The 23,120-nt window shown below is 43.2% G+C and overlaps 2 protein-coding genes across 3 annotated transcripts; both read right to left on the minus strand.

The window, feature by feature from the left end:
- Window positions 1–2,733: 2,733 nt before the first annotated feature.
- Window positions 2,734–11,967, minus strand: cUnh19orf47 (chromosome Un C19orf47 homolog; the record flags this gene model as incomplete). Its single annotated transcript, XM_080006834.1, has 8 exons — window positions 2,734–4,376; window positions 4,466–4,539; window positions 5,928–6,077; window positions 6,212–6,337; window positions 6,747–6,828; window positions 10,089–10,203; window positions 10,309–10,396; window positions 11,949–11,967. 8 exons carry the CDS (start codon window positions 11,965–11,967, stop codon window positions 3,852–3,854), a joined length of 1,179 nt encoding a protein of 392 aa, XP_079862960.1. The 3' UTR covers window positions 2,734–3,851.
- A 2,113-nt stretch (window positions 11,968–14,080) lies between these two features.
- Window positions 14,081–21,337, minus strand: fosb (FBJ murine osteosarcoma viral oncogene homolog B). 2 transcript variants are annotated; one of them, XM_080006832.1, is made up of 6 exons: window positions 21,116–21,337; window positions 20,720–20,910; window positions 18,884–19,270; window positions 18,591–18,698; window positions 17,586–18,026; window positions 14,081–16,515 (listed from the first exon to the last, which is right to left on the minus strand). In XM_080006832.1, the coding sequence occupies exons 1-6, from the start codon at window positions 21,177–21,179 to the stop codon at window positions 16,462–16,464; spliced, it is 1,245 nt and encodes a 414-aa protein (XP_079862958.1). In that variant the 5' UTR covers window positions 21,180–21,337; the 3' UTR covers window positions 14,081–16,461. The 2 variants fall into 2 exon arrangements, with proteins under 2 accessions (XP_079862958.1, XP_079862957.1); XM_080006831.1 differs by having other exon boundaries at window positions 14,081–18,026.
- Window positions 21,338–23,120: the final 1,783 nt, after the last annotated feature.

Below are 23,120 nucleotides of genomic sequence, written 5' to 3' on the forward strand. Positions count from 1 at the left end.
TATTTAAATCTCTGTAGTGTAGAAATGTTTTGGTGTGATGTTTCACATCAGCAGAAATAAAAATCCATGTCCATCCTGGGCTGGGTGGAACAGATGGACCTGTGTCACCTGGAGTACAGTACTTGAGGGTTTCTCAGCATAACAAAATAGCAACTTACACATATAAATATTTGTAGAAGGAAAATTCTGCTCGGTGAAATGAAGTTTTCCAAATGTACAATTTTCATCATATTAATAATAATAATAATACAAATGGCATTCAAGTAGGTGGTGATACAAATGTTCAGTACTAGAGTAGAAAAGTGGCCTCTGACAGATGCGCAGCTTAATTCCTCCAAAAACCCTGAAAACGAGGTGGGGTGGTGCTTTGTTTTTGTTTTTTATTCAAGTTTTGTCTGAGAGGCGACTCTGTTGTCATTTATTTTCTGGTCCGAGGTTTAAATCCAGAAGATTTTAATTAACACCATGCCATGTTTCCTTAACCACTTCTTAAAAAACACAACATGCTAGATGAGGTTATTATGGAAGTGATGAACATGAAATAACAGTGAATGTATTTATTTGTTAAGGTGGATAGATGTCCTTTGCATATAGCGTGTCAGCCCGATGTTATTTAGTGAACCAATTGTTTCCCAAGTTCTAGAATACACCTTGGGGTGCTACTTGGGTACATCTTCAGCGATGAACACGGAGTCATAGGGTGACCATCATCATTCAGGTCTTTAATCATCAGACACCCTCGCCCGGGCAACCCAGCCCCCTACTTGTGTCAAAGTGGGGCACTGCTCCATGGATCCCTCTTCAGATCCACAACCACCGCAAGGGCTTTTCAGCAGCCTCCAGAATGTTCTTGGTGGCTCTTCAAGGAGTTTGAGAGTTCACTGTAATAAATGGCCAGCAAAGCCCCAGCACCCAACTTCGACTGGCTCACAGTGGGCTCTCCAGCCATTGCAACAAGATCTGCGTATTTAGCCCTTTTGCGCTCGTTGGCTTCTTCAATCAGGTCTTCCCAGGGGACAGTAAGTTCCAGCAGGGCCATTTGCATTGTAGACTCCGGTATTGCCCTTTCCCCAACGTCTTCGAGCAGCAACTGAGGATGTACTCCATGGTGCCCCTCTTCTGGCACAGCTGGCATGCTGGAGTGTTTTCCATGCCCCAGCAACGAAGGTTGGCCCGGCCTGGGAGAACATCATAGCCCGACTGGATGAGAAACTTGACGTCTAATTGTTCGGCTCTCCAAAACTTGGTCCAGCTGATCTTGTGAGATTCCACATGCTCACATCTTGTCCAGGCACCTTGTTTGAACATACCGACCATCTTGTTGCAGCGTTCTTCCTCCACCACTGCTCGTATCCCCTCCTGAACCAGTTGACACTTCTCCTTTCCCTGGGCTTTGTCGTAGCATGGTTTGGCAAAACTACCCGGTCCTGAGGTTGCTGTAATAGTCTAGAATGAGGTTTTATAGTTGTCACAACTTAGACGTTGTGACACAATCTTGAAAATCTCCCCTTGACACTGGGCATTGAAACGATACAAGACTGCTTGATGTTGCTTGAATCCTCTTCTTTCGCCATCCATACATCCTCCACATGCCTCCGCTGAGCAGCGACATTTCCTTTCTGCCAGATCAACTTTAGGATCGTCCAGAGTCGCACTAGGAGCCTTGGGAACTGCTTGTAGACCTTGTAGGGTACTCCACTGGGGCCAGAGACGGAAGTTGCTCTTACAGTTTTGACTGCTTCTTTGACCTCTTTCAGGGTGGGCTCAGCGATGTCGAATTGGGTCACTGGTTCTGGAGGTGTCACCAGTGCGGGGCCATGGTCTTGCGAGATGGTGATGGATCTCCTCTAGAAAACATGTGGGGCGGCCGCTTCGCTTCTATCCCAGAAGTCTCTTGTGAAGAGACTTCACAAGAAGGAAATGGCAATGGATGCATGCTCTTCAAGCCCTCTCCTTGCCCTTCCTTCGGTGCCTCTCAGGCCGCCGGAGTGTGAGGAGTCTCCTCCTTATGATGTCTGTGAGTTCTGACATGGTGCTCTCTCCTCCTTGGCCGCCTTAAATTGACACTTCAGGGATTCGAGTTCTTGTCTCAACTGGCTGTTGTTGAGCTCCTGCTGATTTGGCCTCGCTGGATTACTTGTTCCAGGCTTTTGCTTGACACCAAACCATTCTGAGCCTATGCTTATTGTGATGGTGCGCATAGTCTGGAGATTCTGTTCTGCATCGCCCTTTGATGGCGCCTCCAGGATCTTGTAAAAGACCAAATCCATAGTTGTGTCACAATTGTCCTGAAGCAGCTATTACACATCATGCATTGTGTATGCGAGACATTTGCTTCCACAAAAGAAAATGCTTCTTCGAGAAATTGTGTAAGAACAAAAATACTAAAATTTAAGTGATATGTGTAATGAGGGTTATGATAAAAAAACAGCAACTTGGTAGCTGCCATGCCCATGCCTTAACACAAAGAAAGTAAAACAAAGCAATTACAGAGTAATGATATGAGTGAATCTTGATGGAACAGTTATTTTGACGATCAAAAGGGAGTTTAATAAGGAGTTAATTAAGGAGTCTAATTATCATGGAAGCCCTCGTTGAAGACCAGTGTGGATGCCACACAGCCATGACTATTCTTCATTTGGCATCTCGACAAAAATGTGTTTAAATGTTTAAACTGCTCTTTAAAATTAACTAAAAGCTTAGACCACGATTCTGCATCAAAGCACAAAAATACTCAAGACAGGCTAGTTTTATAAAACAAAAAGCGCAGAAACAAATTAAACTCAAGCTAAATACCACAACGTTCTTACAGATTCCAAATGTACCAAGGAGAGATAGAAAAATGTGGTAACAAATAAAATAAACATCTTTCAAGACAGGTTCACCATTTTTCCAACCAAGGCCTTATTAAAGCGGACCTATCATACTTCTTTTCAAGGGGTTAATACAGGTCTCTGAGGTCCCCAAAACATGTCTGACATTTTTTGTTTAAAATACCACTCAGATTATGCATTCTCGACATTCTAAAATGCCTCTATAACCCCCGTCGTCTTGATTGGCTGTTTCAGTGTGTGTCTTCATCATATTAAATCTACAAGGTATAATTTAAAAGTCTGTTCCAACTTTCATGAGGCAAGGACACGACTGCAATACCAATTGCACCGCACAAGGATGTTTCATTCAATTATGTAACGCTAAAAAATAAATGCATCTACAATAAAAACACAGTTTTTATTGGTTTTGTTTGGAGAAACAAACAGTGGAGCGCACGGTGCATCCAACAGCCAACCTACCACATGTTTTGTTCTGTTTTTTTGTTTTTAAAGAAACAGCACAATTATTTTCTTAATAATTAGATTTCCGCCATCTGCAGTTTTGTCACAGACAGTTGGTATTAATTCCTTTCATTTAAGAGATTTGTGCTGGTCTGCGCAGCTAAGAGAGCAGTTCCCATGCTTAAGGGGGTCCGGCGGCCCTTGGTAGTTCTCCAGCCGTCGAGTGGTTCTAATTCTATTGAGTGTCCAAGGTATGTAGGATGGAGACGCAAATCTGAACAGCTTGTTGAATCATAAAAAACTGTCTGGGTTGTCTTATTTCACAGTTCATGTGTTAGTAGACCCATCAGAGACCCAAATGTATGCACACAAGCACTGAAAACATGAGTCTTTCATCATAGGTCCCCTTTAAAATGCCTAACCTAACACGTATAACTTCTCAATGGCAAAGTGTTCAGCAAGGCTGTGCTATGAACATTCTGAAATTATGGGGATCAACATTTTAATAAGGCCTGCGTTGGATAAATAGCGAACGTATCCTTTAATATTTTCTAAGGAGGTATATCAGGATAAATGCTAGGTCTTTTTGTTGCCCAATCTCTTAAAGACGCTAACAGACCCGATGTCCATCTGGGCTCCCAGACTCTCTCCTGCTCCGGTGCTGCTGCTGACCTTGGGGCTGGCCAGCGCTGGGCGGGTCAGTTTGCGGGGCTTGGTACTGGTGACCCGGTTGTCCTGCATGTCGGTGGGTGGAGTGGGAGCAGCAGCGCCTGCGTTGGTGGCAGGAAGTTTCCCCAGTCTCTGAAGCACACTGAGCTTGACGGGGGGAGCGCTGTCAGGGAGGCTCGTGGAGGACGAGGAGGGAGAGTCGATCGGGGGCCGTTTGAATTTGCCGCCGAGGCGTCGGAGGGTGATCGGAGCCCGTTTGGGTGCGGGTGCTTTTTTTTGCGTGACAGCGAGTTTCTTCAAAACGCCGGCGTACTGGAGGATGGAGCCCTCTCCATCGCTGTCTTCGTCACCTCCCGTTTCACAAACCATCCTGGACCCTGGTTCGGCTTCCTCTTCACCGGCTACGCCGAGACGACTAAACACGCCTGTGGGCTGGAGACAGATGAGCACAACAAATGAAAACCATTCTACAGAACTTCAGTAAAAACACAAGGAGTGGCAGGGGGCGCTACAAGTTCTACCTTGGTGTTGCTGGTTGTTGTGTCTACCTTGGATTCAGCCCCAAGTCTCTCAAATACAGAGGTCCGCTTCACACCTGTGGGAGACAAAAGCGTGACCGCATGTTACAGAGAGCCTCAGGGGCCTCTTCCGGGTTCCTGACAACTTGACCACCACCAAACTCTCTGTCATGTCAAGTTTTCCTACTCTGGGAATGATTCATCCCTGGGCGAGTGCACAAGAGCATGTGAGCTGAGAGGGCTGAATTTTACTGGAACGCTGGGCGAGTTTTAAATTCGAATATACACCACTCAAATGGCGACCCAGAGGCATGCACCGCTTGGCTGACCCACCATTCATTAGCTTTTGTCTAACTATCAGGGAGGGGAATGCGCTGAGTCGTGCAATATTATTCTGTGTGCGATGCCCCTTTCAAATGCTCAAACACACATCACAGGCCAAATGTAGATAAATGTTGTTCAATTATTTCTGAAAACAAAACATGCATGGGCTGATTTTGGAGCGTCATTTTTTTTCTTCTCAGCATAGAGCGGAGCTGAGGGCTCATCGGGGAAAATTCCCACTCTGTGAGCGCAGAGGGAGATTGCTGTCCGCTCAACTCTGCTCACATGCTCTGGCGGTGAAACATGCAGAGGGTCTCCAAGGCGAGGAGCAAGATCATTTTCCGTACAAATAAAATAATTGGGGAAAGTACAAAGAAGATAAATCAATCATAATGGTTAAAAGCAACAACGGGGCTGCTGCCAGTGGGATGGTGAAAAATGGAAGACGTGGGGATGATGTGTAAATAATTTAACTTTGATTAGGACTGCTCTGATGATTATCTGTTACTATTTAAAAAATATATCACCAAGTCATATATTTTGTGGAAAATATTTGTTTAAATATATCCTTACAATATATTATTGGGTATATTCAACAGAAGGTAAATTGAAATCATATTATTCAGGTGATTCTATTTTTTTCCAATACTATGAAGACGACACTAATTTCAAACATATGCTTGTGTGTCTTCCATGTGAGAACAATCTGTAGCTGACACAAATAATGAATGATCTAGAAAGTCATTATATCAGAAATGTATACCTACAAAACATGTCAATTGCATAAATGAGAGAATGCTTTGCTGCGTCAGAGAGAAAACGACACTTCAGATCTTACTGAATGGAAAGACGCAGGTCACGATGCAAAGATTCAAATAGTGAAAATGGCAAAACCAATGCAGACGAAGATATTAGTAAAGGGCTAAAATTTCCAAAGAACAAAAGGAAGCAAAGTTCTCAGCAGGCTTTTTACCCATTTAACCATCGGGTCCAAAGGATTCACAATTTTCAGTTAAAAAAAAAAAAAAAAGTTAATTAATGGTTTTAGTATGTAAAAGATGCCAGTATTTACAAACGGCTGGTGAGAGAACATTTTTAGTGAGCCGACGGTGAGGCGCCCAGGACACTGGGTCAAGCCTACCTTTCTTGGCCTGCTGGGCCAGGATGCGGCGTGTGCGTGCCGTAGTGCCTTTGGGCATGTTGATGATGTACTTGCCTTCCATCTCTGCAGTTACACGCCGCCGCTTCACCGCAGATAAACCGTTTCCCTCATCTGCAGGCTGAGTTACGACTGCAACGGAGGAGGTAAAGCCAATGGAACGGGAGAGGCAGGGAAACACCGACTGGGTCAGCGTCAGGTGACATGCAGTGACGGAACAAAACCGTGTCTGCGAAGGGGAAACGGGAGCCGGCTGTTGGGCCTACCTGTCTTACCATTCTTGTTGGCTTGTTTGTTAGACACGGTGACGGAGAGGTGGTTGTCCGAGCGTCGGGCAGGAGTGCTTGGTGGCGAGTCGCGGCTCAAGGCATTGGCAATCATTCGCGTGGCAGCTAGAGAGAAAAACGCAAAGAACACAGCGATGACGCCGTTATGTAGTTTTACTCTTTTCCAGTTTTGTGGCCAAGACTGGAACAAATCTGGAGCAATGCGAAATGTGTGAGGAGTTTCTGAAAAGCTCAATCGCGAGTGAATTAAATGTATTTTATACCCGGCACAATGACTTTTTAAGCTTCAGCTCAAGTTGGGCTGTCCTACACAAATAAGATCCAGAGTCAAAATCTGAACAGATTTTCATAATATGGAAACTAAAGGGTGACTGCAAACTGCAATGATTTTTTTGGTGTTTTTGTTTTTTGTTGTATAGCTTGCAAAGGGTTGTCCTCAGTGAGAACGGGAGTGAGAACGACAGCGGTGAAAACCCAGGCCATGTCATGTAGAAGACGTAACCCAATTACTCACGGGTGTTGGCAGTTCTCCTTAGTTCAGCCTGAACACTGGTCTGTCCTGAAGAAATTGCGTCTGTAGCCATTTTGCACATGTCCTGGAGATGGAGAAGAGTTATACTGGGAGAAGGCACTTACTAGATTGAGGTCCTACAATACCCCACAAAAATGACTCTTCCCAACTAATTGGTATTGACTGGTTGATCCGTATTGATTAACCAGTTGTATTAGCTGTTTTTCTGATTAACATAATTAGCATTTAGATTGATACACGTAACAAAAATAAGGACATTTTGTGCTTTTTTAGTTGCGCAATATCTCACCCACATCATTATCTGATGGGTTGACAGATTGCCAATGAAATGTAAATGGTGAATTAACAAAGATGATAGCCTCAATAGCCTGTTAGCATGTTCATTTTTAACAACAGCGGACTAATATCCAATTTCCCAGGTACTTGGCATGATGCAAGCAGAGCTGCTGGTCATTAAGTAACATTTTCGGTCACCAAAAGAATTAATATATTTTGTTGTTTTTTTATCCTTGATCTGGATTGACTCTTCCTTTTTTCAAGAGAGTTTTAGGGTTCTATTTTGAGTATTACCAAACAGCCAAAACTGAGGCACAGCAACATGAGAGTATGCTTACTATGCTGGATAATGTTTTGTTCCAGCTTAAAACATTATCCTGCATTCATTTTCTATTTGGATATGTAACCAGCCCTGCCAACCTTGGGAAAACATTTTGAGTACCACAATAGTGTAACAGGAAGTCTCCGTGGCCTTTGAGTTACTGCAGCTAAATGACTCCATCAGTTATTCACACCATAGCTGCCTCGTAATAAGGCTAATCCCATCATATGCAAACTCAAATTAGTCTCATTAGGATACACCGCTTGAAAGGCGTTATCTCATAAAGTTACCGAACATGTTTACCAACTAAAGGTGCACCGGTTGCAATTTTCTTGGCTGCTTCGATCTCTTCAAGTCTGACCTGCTGATTCTGATTTTGGACTATTCAGATTTTCATTCAATTGTATGTTCATAATAAAACTGACTATTAAATATCTTTTACATTGTCGTCCGATCACTTTGAGTTTATATCCGTGACTGGAGTAATTACATTTTCTTATAATTTCGTCTCATTGGGTATATCTGCTGTAAGTCAATGACAAATACATCATGTGATCTGATCACGCTCACCTGATAGGACAGCTGCACATATGGACTACCGCTGCAATTTTCAGTTACCACACTAGTGAGATTGCTGATTTTGACACTGTTTATTATTGTTCATTATTCACTATGGAACAATAAAAGAACATGAAACTGTACTTGAGTTCCAATTAAATAAAATACAACATGGAACGGTCATTGAGTTCCAGTAAAATAGTATATGGGACCATCAGCAAATTTCGGTATAATTCAACCTGTAACTCTTACTGAGTTTTACTAGGACACAACATATAACTAACACGGAAATGTTCAGTTCAAACTTCAAATAAAAGTCTCTTTCGTTTTTAAGTGCAAATATACACTCACCGGCCACTTTATTAGGTACACCTTGCTAGTACTGGGTTATACCCCCCCCTTTTCCTTCAGAACTTCCTTAATTCTTGGTGGCATAGATTCAACAAGGTGTTGGAAACATTCCTCAGAGATTTTGGTCTATAATGACATGATAGCATCGCGGAGTTGCTGCAGATTTGTCGGCTGCACATCCATGATGCCAATCTCCCGTTCCACCACATCCCAAAAGTGCTCTACTGGATCGAGATCTGGTGACTCTGGAGGTCATTGGAGTACAGTGAACTCATTGTTATGTTCAAGAAACCAGTTTGAGATCATTTGAGCTTTGTGACATGTTGTATTATCCTGCTGGAAGTAGCCATCAGAAGATGGGTGCACTGTGCTCATAAAGGGATGGACATGGTCAGCAACAATACTCAGGTATGCTGTGGCGTTTAAACCATGCTCAATTGGTACTAAGGGGCCCAAAGTGTGCCAAGAAAATATCCCCCACACCATACCACCACCACCAGCAGCCTGAACCCTTGATACAAGGTAGGATGGATTCATGCTTTCATGTTGTTTACGCCAAATTCTGACCCAACCATCTGAATGTTGCAGCTGAAATCGAGACTCATACAACCAGGCAACGTTTTTCCAATCTTCTATTGTCCACGTTCAAAGTCACTTAAATCCCCTTTCTTCCCCATTCTGATGCTGGGTTTGAATTTCAGCAAGTCATCCTCACCATGTCTACATGCCTTAATGCAATGAGTTCCTGCCATGCGATTGGCTGATTAGCTATTTGTGTTAACAAGCAATTGAACAGGCGTACCTAATAAAGTCGCCGGTGAGCGTACATTTCTATTATATTAATCTGGTACTTGCCATTACAAAATAAACTGCAATCATTGCAAAAAAAAAAATTATGATAACAAATGGCCGACTATTACATTACATTACATTTAGCAGACGCTTTTATCCAAAGCAACTTACAATTGTTCAAACACCGACGGACGCAGCCATCAGGAGCAATTAGGGGTTAAGTGTCTTGCTTCTTCCTATCTCCTTCTTAAGCGTCAACTAGGCTTGGGCAGATTTACGATTAAATCATCTATCGGCGATAGACTCCATCGATCGCGATTGATATTGATGACATATTTTCATCAATATCAATCAATATCGAGTCTCTTTGTTCCTCCTCCAGACAGCGGTGCGTGCCGACTCCGGTGCCTGTCTTTTTATATTAGATTTATTTTCGTTTGTTTCGTACATCTATGAAAGTATTTTATTTTTATTTACTGTTTTTTTTTTTGTTTTTTTTTTCACACGACTTAGTTAAGGGACTGTCCCGCTCCATACTGTTCCAAAAGAAGAAAAAAAATTGCGTCCCCACCGTCAAGACAGTGGGGATGCACATCACCCCATTGCTTTTGGTTGCTTTGGGACTTAATTTAGTAAAAGCTAGATGTTTTTGTGTAAATAATAAATCCTGCACTTCTGGAACAGGGAGACCACATTACATTACGTTCTATGTGCTCACACTTTCCATAATTAAATTACATTTATTTTCTCATAGTTTCGGAAGGCATTTCGTATCGGTGTATTTTGACCAAGAATTGGGTGGTTGGTACACAAAATGGGGGCAGGTTGGCAGGTCTGTGTAATGCTTGCATGAATGAGATAGAAGCATGTGTTACAATTAAATCTTTGCATTTTGTGTATATGTGAGCCAAAGCATATAAAATACCTTTCAGGCAAATAACCCAGTTCTTAATTAGAACAATCTGCAAAAATATTTGATTGATAAAATAACCACAACTTTACTCATAATTATTGTTTGTGCTCACCTGTCTGTAGACCTGCTTAGCATGTTTGAGGATGGCAATGATATCACCAATGACCGTGATGCCCAGATCCATCATGATTTCTTTACTGAGGTCCATTAACATGTTCTTTTGTATTCTGCAATTTAAAAGATTAAAAGACATGTAAGAGAGAAGAAGGTTCCGAACAAGTATAATACTTAAATGATATGAAATGTACAACTTATGTTAATGTGAAAGTTACCTGTTGTCCACAAAGGAAACAGCATAGGTTACTGCCAGCCCGGCAGGAATCCCTGCATCTTTGAAAAACTGAATCCATTCTGAGGTGGCTGTGAACAGAGGTCATAGATGGGCGTAAAGAATTGTTAGAAAAATAAGATACCACACTGGCAGACCGTGCGTTGTTTTCTTGTATTTTGTTTCTTAGTTGAATTACTGGGGTTATTGACTAATGTGTATACTAAATAATGTGCCCTTTCTTAGTTAAAATACACACAAAAAAAAAAATCCTTTGTGCACACCATGCAGAACCACTACAAGTCAAGAGGGGCTGCAACTTTAAGGAAGTCATTAAGGGGAAAGGAGAACCACAAACATATATTATATAACGGCATATAAACGCTTTATCAGGCTCATCTTAGTACAATACTGTAGCTGAATAAGAAGCAATCTTAGACACCGCTCTTGCAATATGACACTTTTTTTTTTCCTCAATAGTGATAATATTTCAGTCCAAGACAGACTTTCACAAGATTTGTATAACTTAAATGTACCACAATCAAATAATGTATGTTTGGATATAGAGTATGCACCTGCAACAAAAGGATTACATATGCACGTTTTGTTGAAACTTAATTAAGACTAAAACTGAACATTTATTTTGTGAAAGGCAACATATTACGATTCAGTAGAAAGGGGCATGCTGACAATCCCATGGGTAGACCTAGACCCAGGAGCACAGTACACACAACTCAACACATGGTGACCAGCTGCAGGTTATTTATAAAAATGTGACGACACATCTTGTGTTAACTACGCCATTGGGTGTAGCAGCCACTGCCGGAGAAACAGCTTTTCCCGGCGTGGCTAACAATGTGAACTGGGAGCTTGATGATAGCTATTACTCACCTTTTTGTGAGATTGGTGTACAGTATGTGCCATGATTGCAAAGTATGAATGTCTCCAAATTGAAATGGCATATATAAGTCAATGAAGAAAAAGTTGCGGCGATGTTGCTCAAGCTAGTTTTAAAGTTTATATATATATTTCTAAGAGACCACCCCCCCCAAACAAAAGAAAACTATGATACAATTTCAGCTATCTTACTCCCTCTACCACGTGGATTTAAAGGTTACATATTAAAAACAATGTCCAGGATTATTATGATTGAGTGTCTGGTATCAAATTCCCTACACACAACAGAGAGCCAGCCAAGGTTAACGTTATGAAGATAGAGAAATAGGAGTTAGGACTGCCTATCTGCCGGAAGGAAAGCCATCTAGGCGGGTGCAGCGGACCTACTGATAGCTATCAAACGTCCCAACATAAACTGGAAACTTCGTGGATTTTCAGGAATTGAGATGTTGTAATTCGTTGTCTTCCGGTGAAAAGCCCGATCGGAATGTATGTCAACAAAGCGCTGTAGCCGGTAACGTAAGAATTAAAAAAAAAAAGATAGCATGTCAGCATGTTAGCATTTCGATTCACACAACGCTAGAGAACCCCGCTGTATAAACCCTACTCCGCCGCCATCAGCGATAACGCAACTCGACGTCTGTTTGGCACGGGAAGCGTACAGAACACAAGGCAACTTGAGGGCAGCGGCCGTTTTGACAAAGCAAGCAACTACGGTTCGGGTGGAATCGGCCTCCGTTCTCTCACCTGTTGTCACGGACGCCATGTTTACAAAATGAGCGGCGGGCGAGCTGCATCCGGGCACTTCCAGCCGCGCTGGTGACGCCGCTTCCGGCGCGGCTGCGCGCGTCTGGGACGCGGTCCGCGCCCCTGGCCTGGTGCCAATTCCCTTTTTGTCTCGACGCGTCATCCAGGAGAAAGAAAATCAACAATATTTAACTCAAATAGATGGCGAATGAACCCATTTATGTCGGGCTTATTTTTTTTCTTGCAAGGAATGTCACCAAAAATCCGAAAATGAATAGATAGATGGATGAATAGAACTCTCTGGAGATGAACGACTGGGGTGACTTGAGATTAACGGATGCTTCATTCAGTTGCTGTTGTAGCGCTAGGATATGTCATCACGATCCTATGTTTCTTCCTTCGACCTATATTTGTTTTTATTGTTATTGGGTTGTTTTTTTTTGAGATTATCAATAGGAAGGAAAACGGAAATCCTTATACAATTAAATCATATCATCCGCGACCACTGGATGGCGGTGTGGACCACGTTTTGTATGACATGTTTCATTCTGACGTTCTCTATTTGGTACAGAGTGACTCTAAATAGTAACAAAAGCAAGTTTCTATTTCAACCCAGGATTGTCTTTGAGATTAAAAATAAATGAAATAAAATGAAATGGAAAGAAGACTCTGACCATGGCAATATTATTCTTTATTAGTGATAATTCTTTATTAATGTCAATTCTTTATAGCTATGAAATGAGGATGGAGGGGTCATTAAAGCGGTGCTTAACTGACCTCCAGCAGTCAAACATGAATAGTTGGCCCTCTCACATGTGAACCTTGACAGGGAAGCGGAACATGCTCAGAAGCTTACATGGAGAGAGGGCAAATGAAAGATGCATGGAGGGGGTCGGGTTCAGGAGTGTCCATCACTATAAGTCAGAGCAATGAGCATAATGAGCAGAGTGCCAAACTTCTGAGTTACATGGAATTAAGCATGCCTTGAAAGGGTGTATTTATTCGAGCACCTTGAGCTGAATCAAGGTCCTATCTACAGTACAGGCTCTAGATGGCATGGATGTGAGGACTGTGTCCTAAGACCTGGTAGATCTGGCCATTCACTCACTACCCAGTTTCTAAATGTATCACATGTCAATTCATAGGAATATTCCGTCTCATTTTATAATTGCGACACAACTACAACATTTGCCCGTCAGAGAGAATACAGTGTTTGTGGAGTGGAAAAGTGATTCATTGGAAGGATGCAAGGAGAATGCCTTGGCACATAATGAAGGAAAATGTGGTTGCCATTAATTGGTAAAATAATATTTATTCATGTAGCACTTTTCAAGTCACAAAGGTGCCCTCAAGAAGTGAACAAATCAAATGACAAAGGAAGGACAAAAACTTCTATATCTTTTGTCAACAGAAGGTATTACCAGAGGGTTATTAAATAAGCAGATGCGATGTGACCAAATTGTTTTTTCGTAATTATTATGAATGACATATCCACATATCAACTGGAGTTCATAAATAAAGCAATACTTTACCACACTGGACAAAGTAGCAGGAAAAGTGCCAAAGTAAGCTTAGAGCACTCAGTGATCTTCAGATGATTTGCTACATTATGTTTATCCAAGAGGATAATAAGTATTGCATTTCATACACTGCAAGATAGGAAGTGAGAACTCGGGTGGATGAAGTTCTCACAACTTTGAATACATTATTGGATCTCTGACTGCAAGGAACACACAGAAAAATATTCCACGTTCATAAGTAAGGTAGAGTAGAGGGAAATACAATAAAGTAAATGTGAAAGTTTGTGATAATTGTTTGACGGTACAGTACAAGGGCCCTATGAAATCACACTGTAGCAGGCCATTGGTTATAATATCAAACTTCAAAAGTATCACAGATGCTTTTTTTAACCCATCGCTGGGTTTCCAGAGCTGCGCATTCACTTAATCAATGCAACACTTTGTTCCATAATGGAATAAGATTTGTCCTGATAAGACAACTTCAACAGTGTGTTATTTATGTCTTAGCAATAAAAATGTGTAATCTTTATAGCAGAAACGTGAAACTGCTTCTCAATAGCAGTTTATGTTGTAAACTGTAAGTAGCACCAAAAAAGGAATGTACATGAGAACTAATGAATATACAGACTTTATGATTATTCTGACCCCAAAACATTTTTTTTTTTTTTTATCACATTTGTTCCGGAGAGAAAAGAAAAGGCATCTTCAACAACTTTACAAGCATGGGCCTTGTGCAAGAATATGACAAATTCGATCATTTGCCGATCACCACCAGACAAATTTGAAGGAAATCAAGATTCAAAAAACAAAAAACAAAAACAAATTGTGATGTGGCAAAAACAATCATTCTAGAATTATTTTCAATCTGTATGATTGTCTACATTCCGATGATTATTTAATAATTTTACCATAATGATGTTGACACGTATGATCAAATGAAACTGTCCTCATTGTCCATTACACAACTTTGTTAAAAAAGTTATGTAATGCATGTTAAAGTTATGTTACGGAGTAATATGTTTTACCTCATAGATGCATGCTGTACATAAGTTTGATTTGAAATGAAGTTATAAAGTCATTATATTGCAGCATGATTATTTGACTCTGATAAGTGTCAGGAATTTGGTCTATGTGTCAGTAGCTTTGGGACAGACCTCACAGAAAAGAAAAACAAACCAATACACATCACATAGGCAATAGAGCTGTGATGTAACTTCATCTTAAACGACACATTCATGTGTCCTGGATAGTGTTTTATATATAAAACATATAAATCCACATGGCAGAGGCAGTGAGATTGCGCTTGATGCTGCAGGACAGGGGTTGCTTCAATTTTATTATAGATTTTTTTTTTTTTTGTTCTTTTAGAAAAATATCCATTTTAAAACTAGCGAGAGTAACATCACCTCATCTTTTTCTTCATTGACAAAAATATCCCATTTAGATCTGGAAACATTCATACTTTACAATCATGGCACATACACCTATATGTATATATACTTTCCCTGTATATATGTATATGCATATTGGCTTACAAGTCATTTTCTTTGACACAGAAACAATTTCATAGTGCACAACATGCCTCTGAAGTTGCCAAATAAAAATACAATAAAATAACAAAACAATATTAGTTACAATTCTATAATAATAATAATAATAATAATAATAATAATAATAATAATAATAATAATAATAGTAACAATTATGAGGAAATATCCCCACAAAGAAAACAACATACTTTGGCAGCAACGGTACAAGAAAGAGCATGAGACAATGCAAAACAAACATTCAAACAAACATAAAACTATAAAAAATAACAATTTTCACTCAGCCACACGAGAAAATAAATCGTACATGTTCACAGGCAAGAAAGAACATTAACTCCGCAATCGCCGAACTTTTCCAACCTCCCTAATCTTCCATTTTCTCGCAGGTCTCTCTTTGTGCCACCGACCTCAATAAAGAAAGAAAGAAATGGGCTCGTGGCTCCGAGTGGGACGCACTCACAATAAATGCGCCTCCACTTTCGTCCCCACTGAAGGGGGGCAGAGGAGGCGCAGAGACCACTAAACCCCGCGTTTAGAGGTCCTCCAAGCCACTACGAAAAGTCTCTTCTCTAAGTAAAGGCATCGGTTCACATCTGAATGACCCAACATCCAAACAGCAAAGTCTCGGGGAAAGCTCTTTGTCAAAAAAAAACGATCCCAATTTAGCATAATAGTTTTCATTATCCGCCCTGCGTTGTTATTTTCTCCACGACGACATCCACCACACACAGGAAAAAAACAAACAAACCTGCTTGTACAACAGAAAATATTCGGTGACAAAACACGGTCGTGGGAGGTGGAAAACAAAACATATATATATATTTTTTTACTTCAATTCAGAGACTCAAAAAGCGAACATTTGATACATGCACGGCGGGGTCCAGAGCGTATCAAAGGTATACATGGTACGGGGGGAATAGTCATGTTTCCAAGCAGTCGGAAAAAGCAGGATCTTTTTTTTTTTTTTTTTTTTTTTTTTTTTTCTCGCTGTGCTTTAAACATTTGGCTCCAAAACATTGACGGCAAAGCTCATCCTTTTTCTCCTTTCGCTTTCGGGCTCCGACTTCCTGCTCCCGCTCTCTCTGTCTCTTTCTCTTTCTCTCTCTCTCTCTCTCCTTCCGTGCTCACTTAGCCTTTAGCCCAGAGGATGCATCAAAGCTTCATCATTTTAAGTTCCATCCATGGCTCAGGAGAGGACAGTGGTATCCCTCTTGTCTTTGTCGATTGACTTTGTGGGTTTTTTTTTTTTTTTTTTTTTTTTTCTTTTTAACATTTGGGATATACTGTATGTGAGTTTTTGGGGAATGACTGTAACGGTCTTCTTGGAGCTACACACTCCAGAAAGGCTCCTCTGTGAGGGCTGCTGGGGAGGGGGGGGGGGGGGTGTCCTTGCGTAAGAGGGGTGGGGGGTGGGGGGGATCGGAGCGCGTTATATCGCCCGGCGTTTCACTCGAGGTCCCAGGGGCTGGAAGGGGTCTTCGGGCTCTCGGGGGTTGAAGACTTCAGAGAAAAGGGAGACAGGGAGACAGAAGAGCAGAAACATAGATGGAAGAGGTGCGACGGACGGCAGGTAGGCAGGCGGCGGGAGGGTTTAAGAAAAAAAAAAAAAAAAAAAGGCGGAGAAAGGGCACAAGCTAAGAGCGGAGGCTGATTCAGATTCCCAATTGGCAAAGTCACAGCTAATGAGGAAGCGGAAGAAGTTGGGCGGATGAAGAAGGAGGAGAGGAGAGCGAGAGATCAGCAGTCTGTCCCTCTGCGGATATGACCCGGAGAGGAGGAAGAAAAAAAAAACCAACTTTCCTTCTTCCTATTTCAGCTTTGCACAAATACATTCAGCATGATGCAGAAGGGAAGGGAGGGATGGAAGGGTATGAGAGCGAGAGCACTGCGGAGGGGCGGCCGACAGAGGGAACGACTGTCGAATTGTAAATTCGTGACGCTTTGCCGGATGTGTGCCGCACATCTCTAAAAGTTGGATGGAACTAGCGAGCTGAGATACAGTCTCAGCACTTTTCAGCAACGAACAACTTGTACAGCTGGTGATATAAGTCTCTATGAGAAGCTGCTTGAATCTCTTCAAAATACAACAAAGGCATTATGGACTATGATAAATTGTGTAATGTTAAATATTGGTCCAATTGGATCTGTGTCTTACTGTATGTGCCAATATGTAAGAATGGCTCTTTTTTTTGTGAGTGCATATCTGAATACGTAAACTTGTGTTTGAATTCCATGTAGCCGATCTTATTTTCGTCAGAATGCTATGCCTGAGCATATTCATAATTGAGCGTGCGTGCGCGTGTGTCGGTTAGTCAAAGTGCCAGCAGAGAAGGCGAGTTCAGGGAATCGGACGACTGCTCGCTACTGCTGTTCCGCTGGTTGGCACTGACCCCACAGGCTCCCTCTGGGTAGGTGAACACAAATGAAGATGTGTATGAGGGGTTGTAGCTGCCATCATGGTTACCACAACCACCCCCACCACCACCACCACCACCACTGTCGCTGGCCATTAGGCACGGCCCGCCCGGCGCCGGCTCACTCGAGCCATAGAAAGAAGTACAAAACGCTACCTCCTGCATCAGCCCCGGCTGAGCCTGCTGCTGCACTTGCTGCTGCTGAACCGGCGGCTGGGGCTGCGTGGAGGCTGGGTGAGGTGTGTAGGCGGGAGGCATGTAGAAAGAGTCTTCCTTCACAGTCAAGCCCACATTGGAGACAGGCGCTTGTATAGTCTGGGGAGTGAGTTGGGGCCGGGCTGGAGGGAGCTGCACCGGGCCCTGCTGCTGCTGCTGCTGCTGCTGCTGCTGCTGCTGCTGCTGCTGCTGCTGCTGCTGCTGCTGCTGCTGCTGCTGCTGCTGCTGCTGCTGCTGCTGCTGCTGCTGCTGCTCCTGGAAAGGGATCTTACAGCTTGGCTGGTGGGCCACCAGGACAAACTCCAGACGCTCCTTCTCCTTCTGCAGCTCAGAGATCTCAGCCTCCAGCTCTGCCTTCTCCTCCTCCAGTACGTCTGTTTCCTGTGGGGAACGGGGAGAGGATCAGAGCAAAGAATGAAAGGGACGGCGCCAATGGGACGGTTGAGGAAATAGAGAGGAGTGCGACCGAGAAGGGGTTAAATATGGATGAGGATAAAGGGGGGGAAAGGAAATACCTATGTATTCAGGTTCAAGTCAGGTTTTTTTTTTAATTCCCTGGCGGTGAACATAACACTGACACCCGTGACATCTCTGGAGGACATGGTATTTAGCCCCTTTCTGGTCTAGTTCTAATTCTATCTCTGTAGAGAATATATCTCTGTAGGAAGGAACACTATGCAAATTCCTCCACAACTGATATATACTTTCGGCAAGCTTACATAAACGCTCATTAAGTAGGTCATAAGTACTGCAGGTGCAATAGACTGTCCTCAGAATTATAATCACAACGTGATATCCTACTGCCTCCTCTCGCTTTCTCTCTCACACACACATACACACACACTGACTCATTAATATCAACCTCTCTCGGCTTTATGTGATATAATACTGTATATAATTATAATCATTATTCATTTTGCAAAGGTAAAACAGGGCCATGCCTACCGATTGCAGTCTATCAGTGAGTTCCCGTCTACGGTTCCGGCATTTGGCTGCAGCCAGTTTGTTTCTCTCACGCCTAACGCGTCTCTTCTCCTCTTCCTCTGGGGTGAGCTGGGATCGGAGAGAAATGAGAGACAGATAGACTTAAAAAACATGGTCTAAAAAAGTGGGTTTAATGTTTGATAATTTGAGATTGGATCTTGCTGGCAATTACTATATTGCACAACTAAATTCACAAGACCAAATTCATGGCAAGGGTGGGCCAGAGATCGAACTGCACAAGCACACACACTTACTAACACACCAACATCTCCATCGTCACTCACAGACTCCTCCCGTGTGCGGCGGCTGCGGGTTCTGGACGAGCGTATGGGCCCGGGGGCACCCCCAGGGGGGTCTGAACAAGGGGGAGTGAACCCAGGCCCAGTGGAGTAGCTGGGGCCGGGCAAATCATATGGATCAACTAGAGATGGAGGCTGGGTCATGGCGGAAGTGCCAATGGACCCGCTCTGCCCAGAGGCCTGGGATGAGATAAGAGTGGGTTGCACCATCCACTGCAGGTCCTGGCTGGTGCTGATGGCGGTGACAGTGGGTACAAATGAGCCAGGCATCTCCACCCCTCCAATGCTTCCCCCTGGCTCGCTGCCCACACTGCTTAACCCACCTCCAGCTGGCGCACACTCCTAGCAGGAGGCACACATGGGCAGGGGGTTAACACAAAACTAATGCTCCTATAAATACTTATATATACATTTACATACAACACAGTACATACTTACTATTGCATGTTGTACGTGTGTACCTGCATACATACATACGTACATACGTACATATGTACATACATGCAAACAAACATACGTACATACGTACTTATGTACATACATACAAACACACACGTACACACGTACATACATATATGCACACAAACATTTCAATATTTTTTAATATATTACATTTTTTGGTTTGCTTATTCTTTTTAAAGTGCATTTATATTTTTTTCAAGATTTTTGATGATTATTATTATTATTATTATTGTTATATGTTTTCCTCCTACTTAGTTTTGCACAGCCTTCGGGGTTTTTGTGTGCTTTGTAATTGTGTACACAAACACAGGCTAAAAGAGCTACTGCCGACATTAAAAGTTGTATTATTCTAGTGGTAATGTTGACAAACATATTGCGCACAGAATAACGACTGGCATGTTCCCGGCTACCGATTTTAGGGGCGAATTTGTCGCCGATACTATTTGCTTCGACCCCGGCGACGCCGCCAAAACGAATATTGACCCTCATTCATTCATATTCACACGCAACGTGTCTGAGACGCGGTTGGCCGAGGCGGGCTGAAGGGCAGCCCGCCTCGGCCAACCGCGTCGCTCCAAAGCGCCGTTCTCCCGCCTCCCCCTCCTGCTTCCTCCTCTCCCGTCACACCCCCGGTGTTCCCCTTAGCAACGCTCCAAAATAGAACGCATTTACGTCACGCCGAGGCCTGAGAGCAGCGCGCGTGGAGGTGGGGGCGGAGCCTGGGCGCCTACGTAGGGGCGCTTTGTCGCCGGCTCTGCGGCACGCCGTGAACCGCCTCGCCGCCGGGCTGAGTCGAGGAGAGCCGGCGAGCGCCGCGCCGGAGACCCCGGGGCGCGCTCGGAGGATCCGGCCGCGGCAGCGATGTGCGTCAATATTATTACGCCGACGCACAGAAAAAAAAACGGATGAAAGTTTTGGGGCGAGAAAGATGGACTCCCAGCTCGGCAGCGCGTTACCGTTCTACAGTTGCTACCCGAGCGTGTGGAAGAAACGATAAAACTTCACGAAAGTGTGCTGCGGGTTTCTAGTTTAAAATGTTGTCATTGGTGCCAAGCGGTTTACAATGACAAAACTGAATTGGTGTTTACACACATACGACTTGTCTTCTAACTTGATTGAAACACCGTATTATTGCCTATTCCATGTTTACCCGATAAACCGCAATGTTATGTGTAATGAATGCAGTAACCTCAACAAATAATTGAAAAAAAAAATCTTGTAACCGTGATTCCGATCCGGTGCATATGATCCACCTTTTATTGCTGTTGTTGTTGTTGTTGTTGCCCTGTCACGGTGTGTGAAGGATCGGTATCCCGCCATGTGACTTACCTGTGGTAGACCGGTGGTGGTCGGGGGGCTCCCGAAGGAGTCCACGGAGGAAATGTACTGAGACTCTATTGACGGGGAGGAACTTCCGCGAGAACCGCTGTCGAGGTCGCCGGGGAACCCCTGGTACATCTCCCCGAGGGAGGCGAAGGAGAGTGGGAACCCTGCAGCTCCGGGAGACAGCGCGATGTCACCTGCGGCGGCGGACGCGGCACCACAGCGGGGTTATTACAGGGTTATTACAGGGTTATTATACCGTGTCATAATGTTTGGCTCTGTTCACATTCTAAGGTATGCCAGATGTGGCGGACAGCGTTACACACTCGGAGGGAGTCGGTCAAAGTTGAGGATCCCTATGAATAAGGAGCGACCGAACGGCAACAGCGCGCGGCGACTCACCGTATGTGGTCTTGTTACAACTCTCCGGTAAAATGCTCTTGGTGTCTTTCCAAAAAAGTTGCATGAAGAAATTAATCCAGTTCCCCTCGCAGGGAAGAAGCGTCTAAACTCCAGATGTTGCGGAAGCCCTCTCGCCGAGCGTTGGGGAGACGCCGATGTCCTTTGCTCGTCGTCCGCTTCACTCGCGTTGTAATTTTAAATCCATTTAGACGCGGGTCCCCGTTAAACTGTAAAGTCCAGCGTGGCGGGTCTCGCCTTATGAGTCTTGAATGAACCGCCCTCCTCGAGTAGAACCGAGGCATTTCTAGCCTCATCTTTTTTTCTCGCTCGCGCACAGGTCCCGCCTTCGGAGTTCCGCTGACGTACGTGCCCATATATGGAGCTCGGCGCTTCGGTGTTTTGTTTGGTATCCTTGGTGACGTTGAGGGAATCCCTCTGCCGCTGAAAATTGGCGAGTCGCTTCACCTCGGGTAATAATAGCATTTCTTTTTTTTTTTTTTTTCTTCTTTTTTTTTTTACTATCATAACCACGAGATGTTTTCTCACCGTCTAGCAATTTTTGTAAAAGGGGGGATTCTAGAAACGTCGAACGTGCTGAAAAAAAAAAATAATTCTCAATGATAAAAACGGCAAGTTTTCATAAGGCGCGTTCCCCATTTCACGTCGGCGAAAGTTATTAACGGATTGGATGATGGATTACGTTTTACCTATAGGCAATACATCTGAAACATATTCTTTCTTCTAATTGTTGATCATGTTCCCTCTATGTTAAATACACCCAGGGGATTTATACGTGACAGTGTTTATAATAACAACCACGTTTATATTAAGCATGTCAACTAAAGCATGTATACGGGTTATTGGAGGACCCGGACCGAGCTGTTGCGCAACGCACCTTTTTTTTCGCTCAAGGGCGGAATCCCGTCGCTAGAGGCAGGGAACTCCTGCTCGCCACTTTCTCACGGACACGCCCTCGGGAATTCTCAAAACTTGAATCTCCAGATTTAGGGTGTTACGTTGTTTGAGCACCTCCACGCCTATGTTTACACAGCAAACTGGGTCAATCCTTTCTAATGACATGGGTGTAAGACGTTTAGGCCTATATGTAATATTATTATCATGATCATGATCTCTATTGTTATGATTATGACGATGATGATGATGATGATGATTCTTATTTACAATAAAATACTATTGACAATAATAATAATAATAATAATAATAATAATAATAATAATGATCATAATATCACATATTGTTTCGACTATTATGACGTACCATTTTATATATATTTACCATTATATATATATATATCTTATCAAATATATATCACCTAAACATTACAGTATATTGTCATCATATTCTTTGCTCGGATTAATGGCGGGTCGCCAAAGTTATGCCCAGACCTAAACAGATGACTTAAAAAAAACAGTGTGATTCTCATAGATAGTGGGCAGCGGTGACGGAAATCAACGCAAACACACATGCTGTGACTGCACACAGTGGAACACACAAGTGAGTCATTGTTATCGAAGACACTGTTTAATGCACTTAATGGGGAAAGTGGGAGGTTCGCCTCTGAATGAAACAGGCGAACGCTACAAGACTGGCTGGGAAATATTTGTGAATGAAAAAGAAAAGATGGAGGAATTGGCCTGCGTATGGGTGTGTGATGTGGCAGAGAGTGACGGGGCGGGTTATGCTGTAGAGTAGACTGTGTACAGGCGTGAGGAGAGAGGGATGAGTTGGCGATAACAACAATTAGTCAGCACCACGACGTCACAGACGGGGCTCGACAGGGAGCGTTTCGTCCCGAATGCACCGCGTTGTACCGGTGCTCGTCCGGGATGAGTAATTCCAACAGCCCAAGCAGACGAGAATACAAGGACCTGGTACAGGGTAAAGAAGAGTTAATAATAAATTAAATTATCTCTTTATTAATTTTACCTAAGACAATAGACTACATGCTTTATGATATGATATGATATGATATGATATGATATGA

Source organism: Zeus faber (assembly GCF_960531495.2).
Source record: "Zeus faber genome assembly, chromosome: 9".
NCBI lineage: Eukaryota > Metazoa > Chordata > Actinopteri > Zeiformes > Zeidae > Zeus > Zeus faber.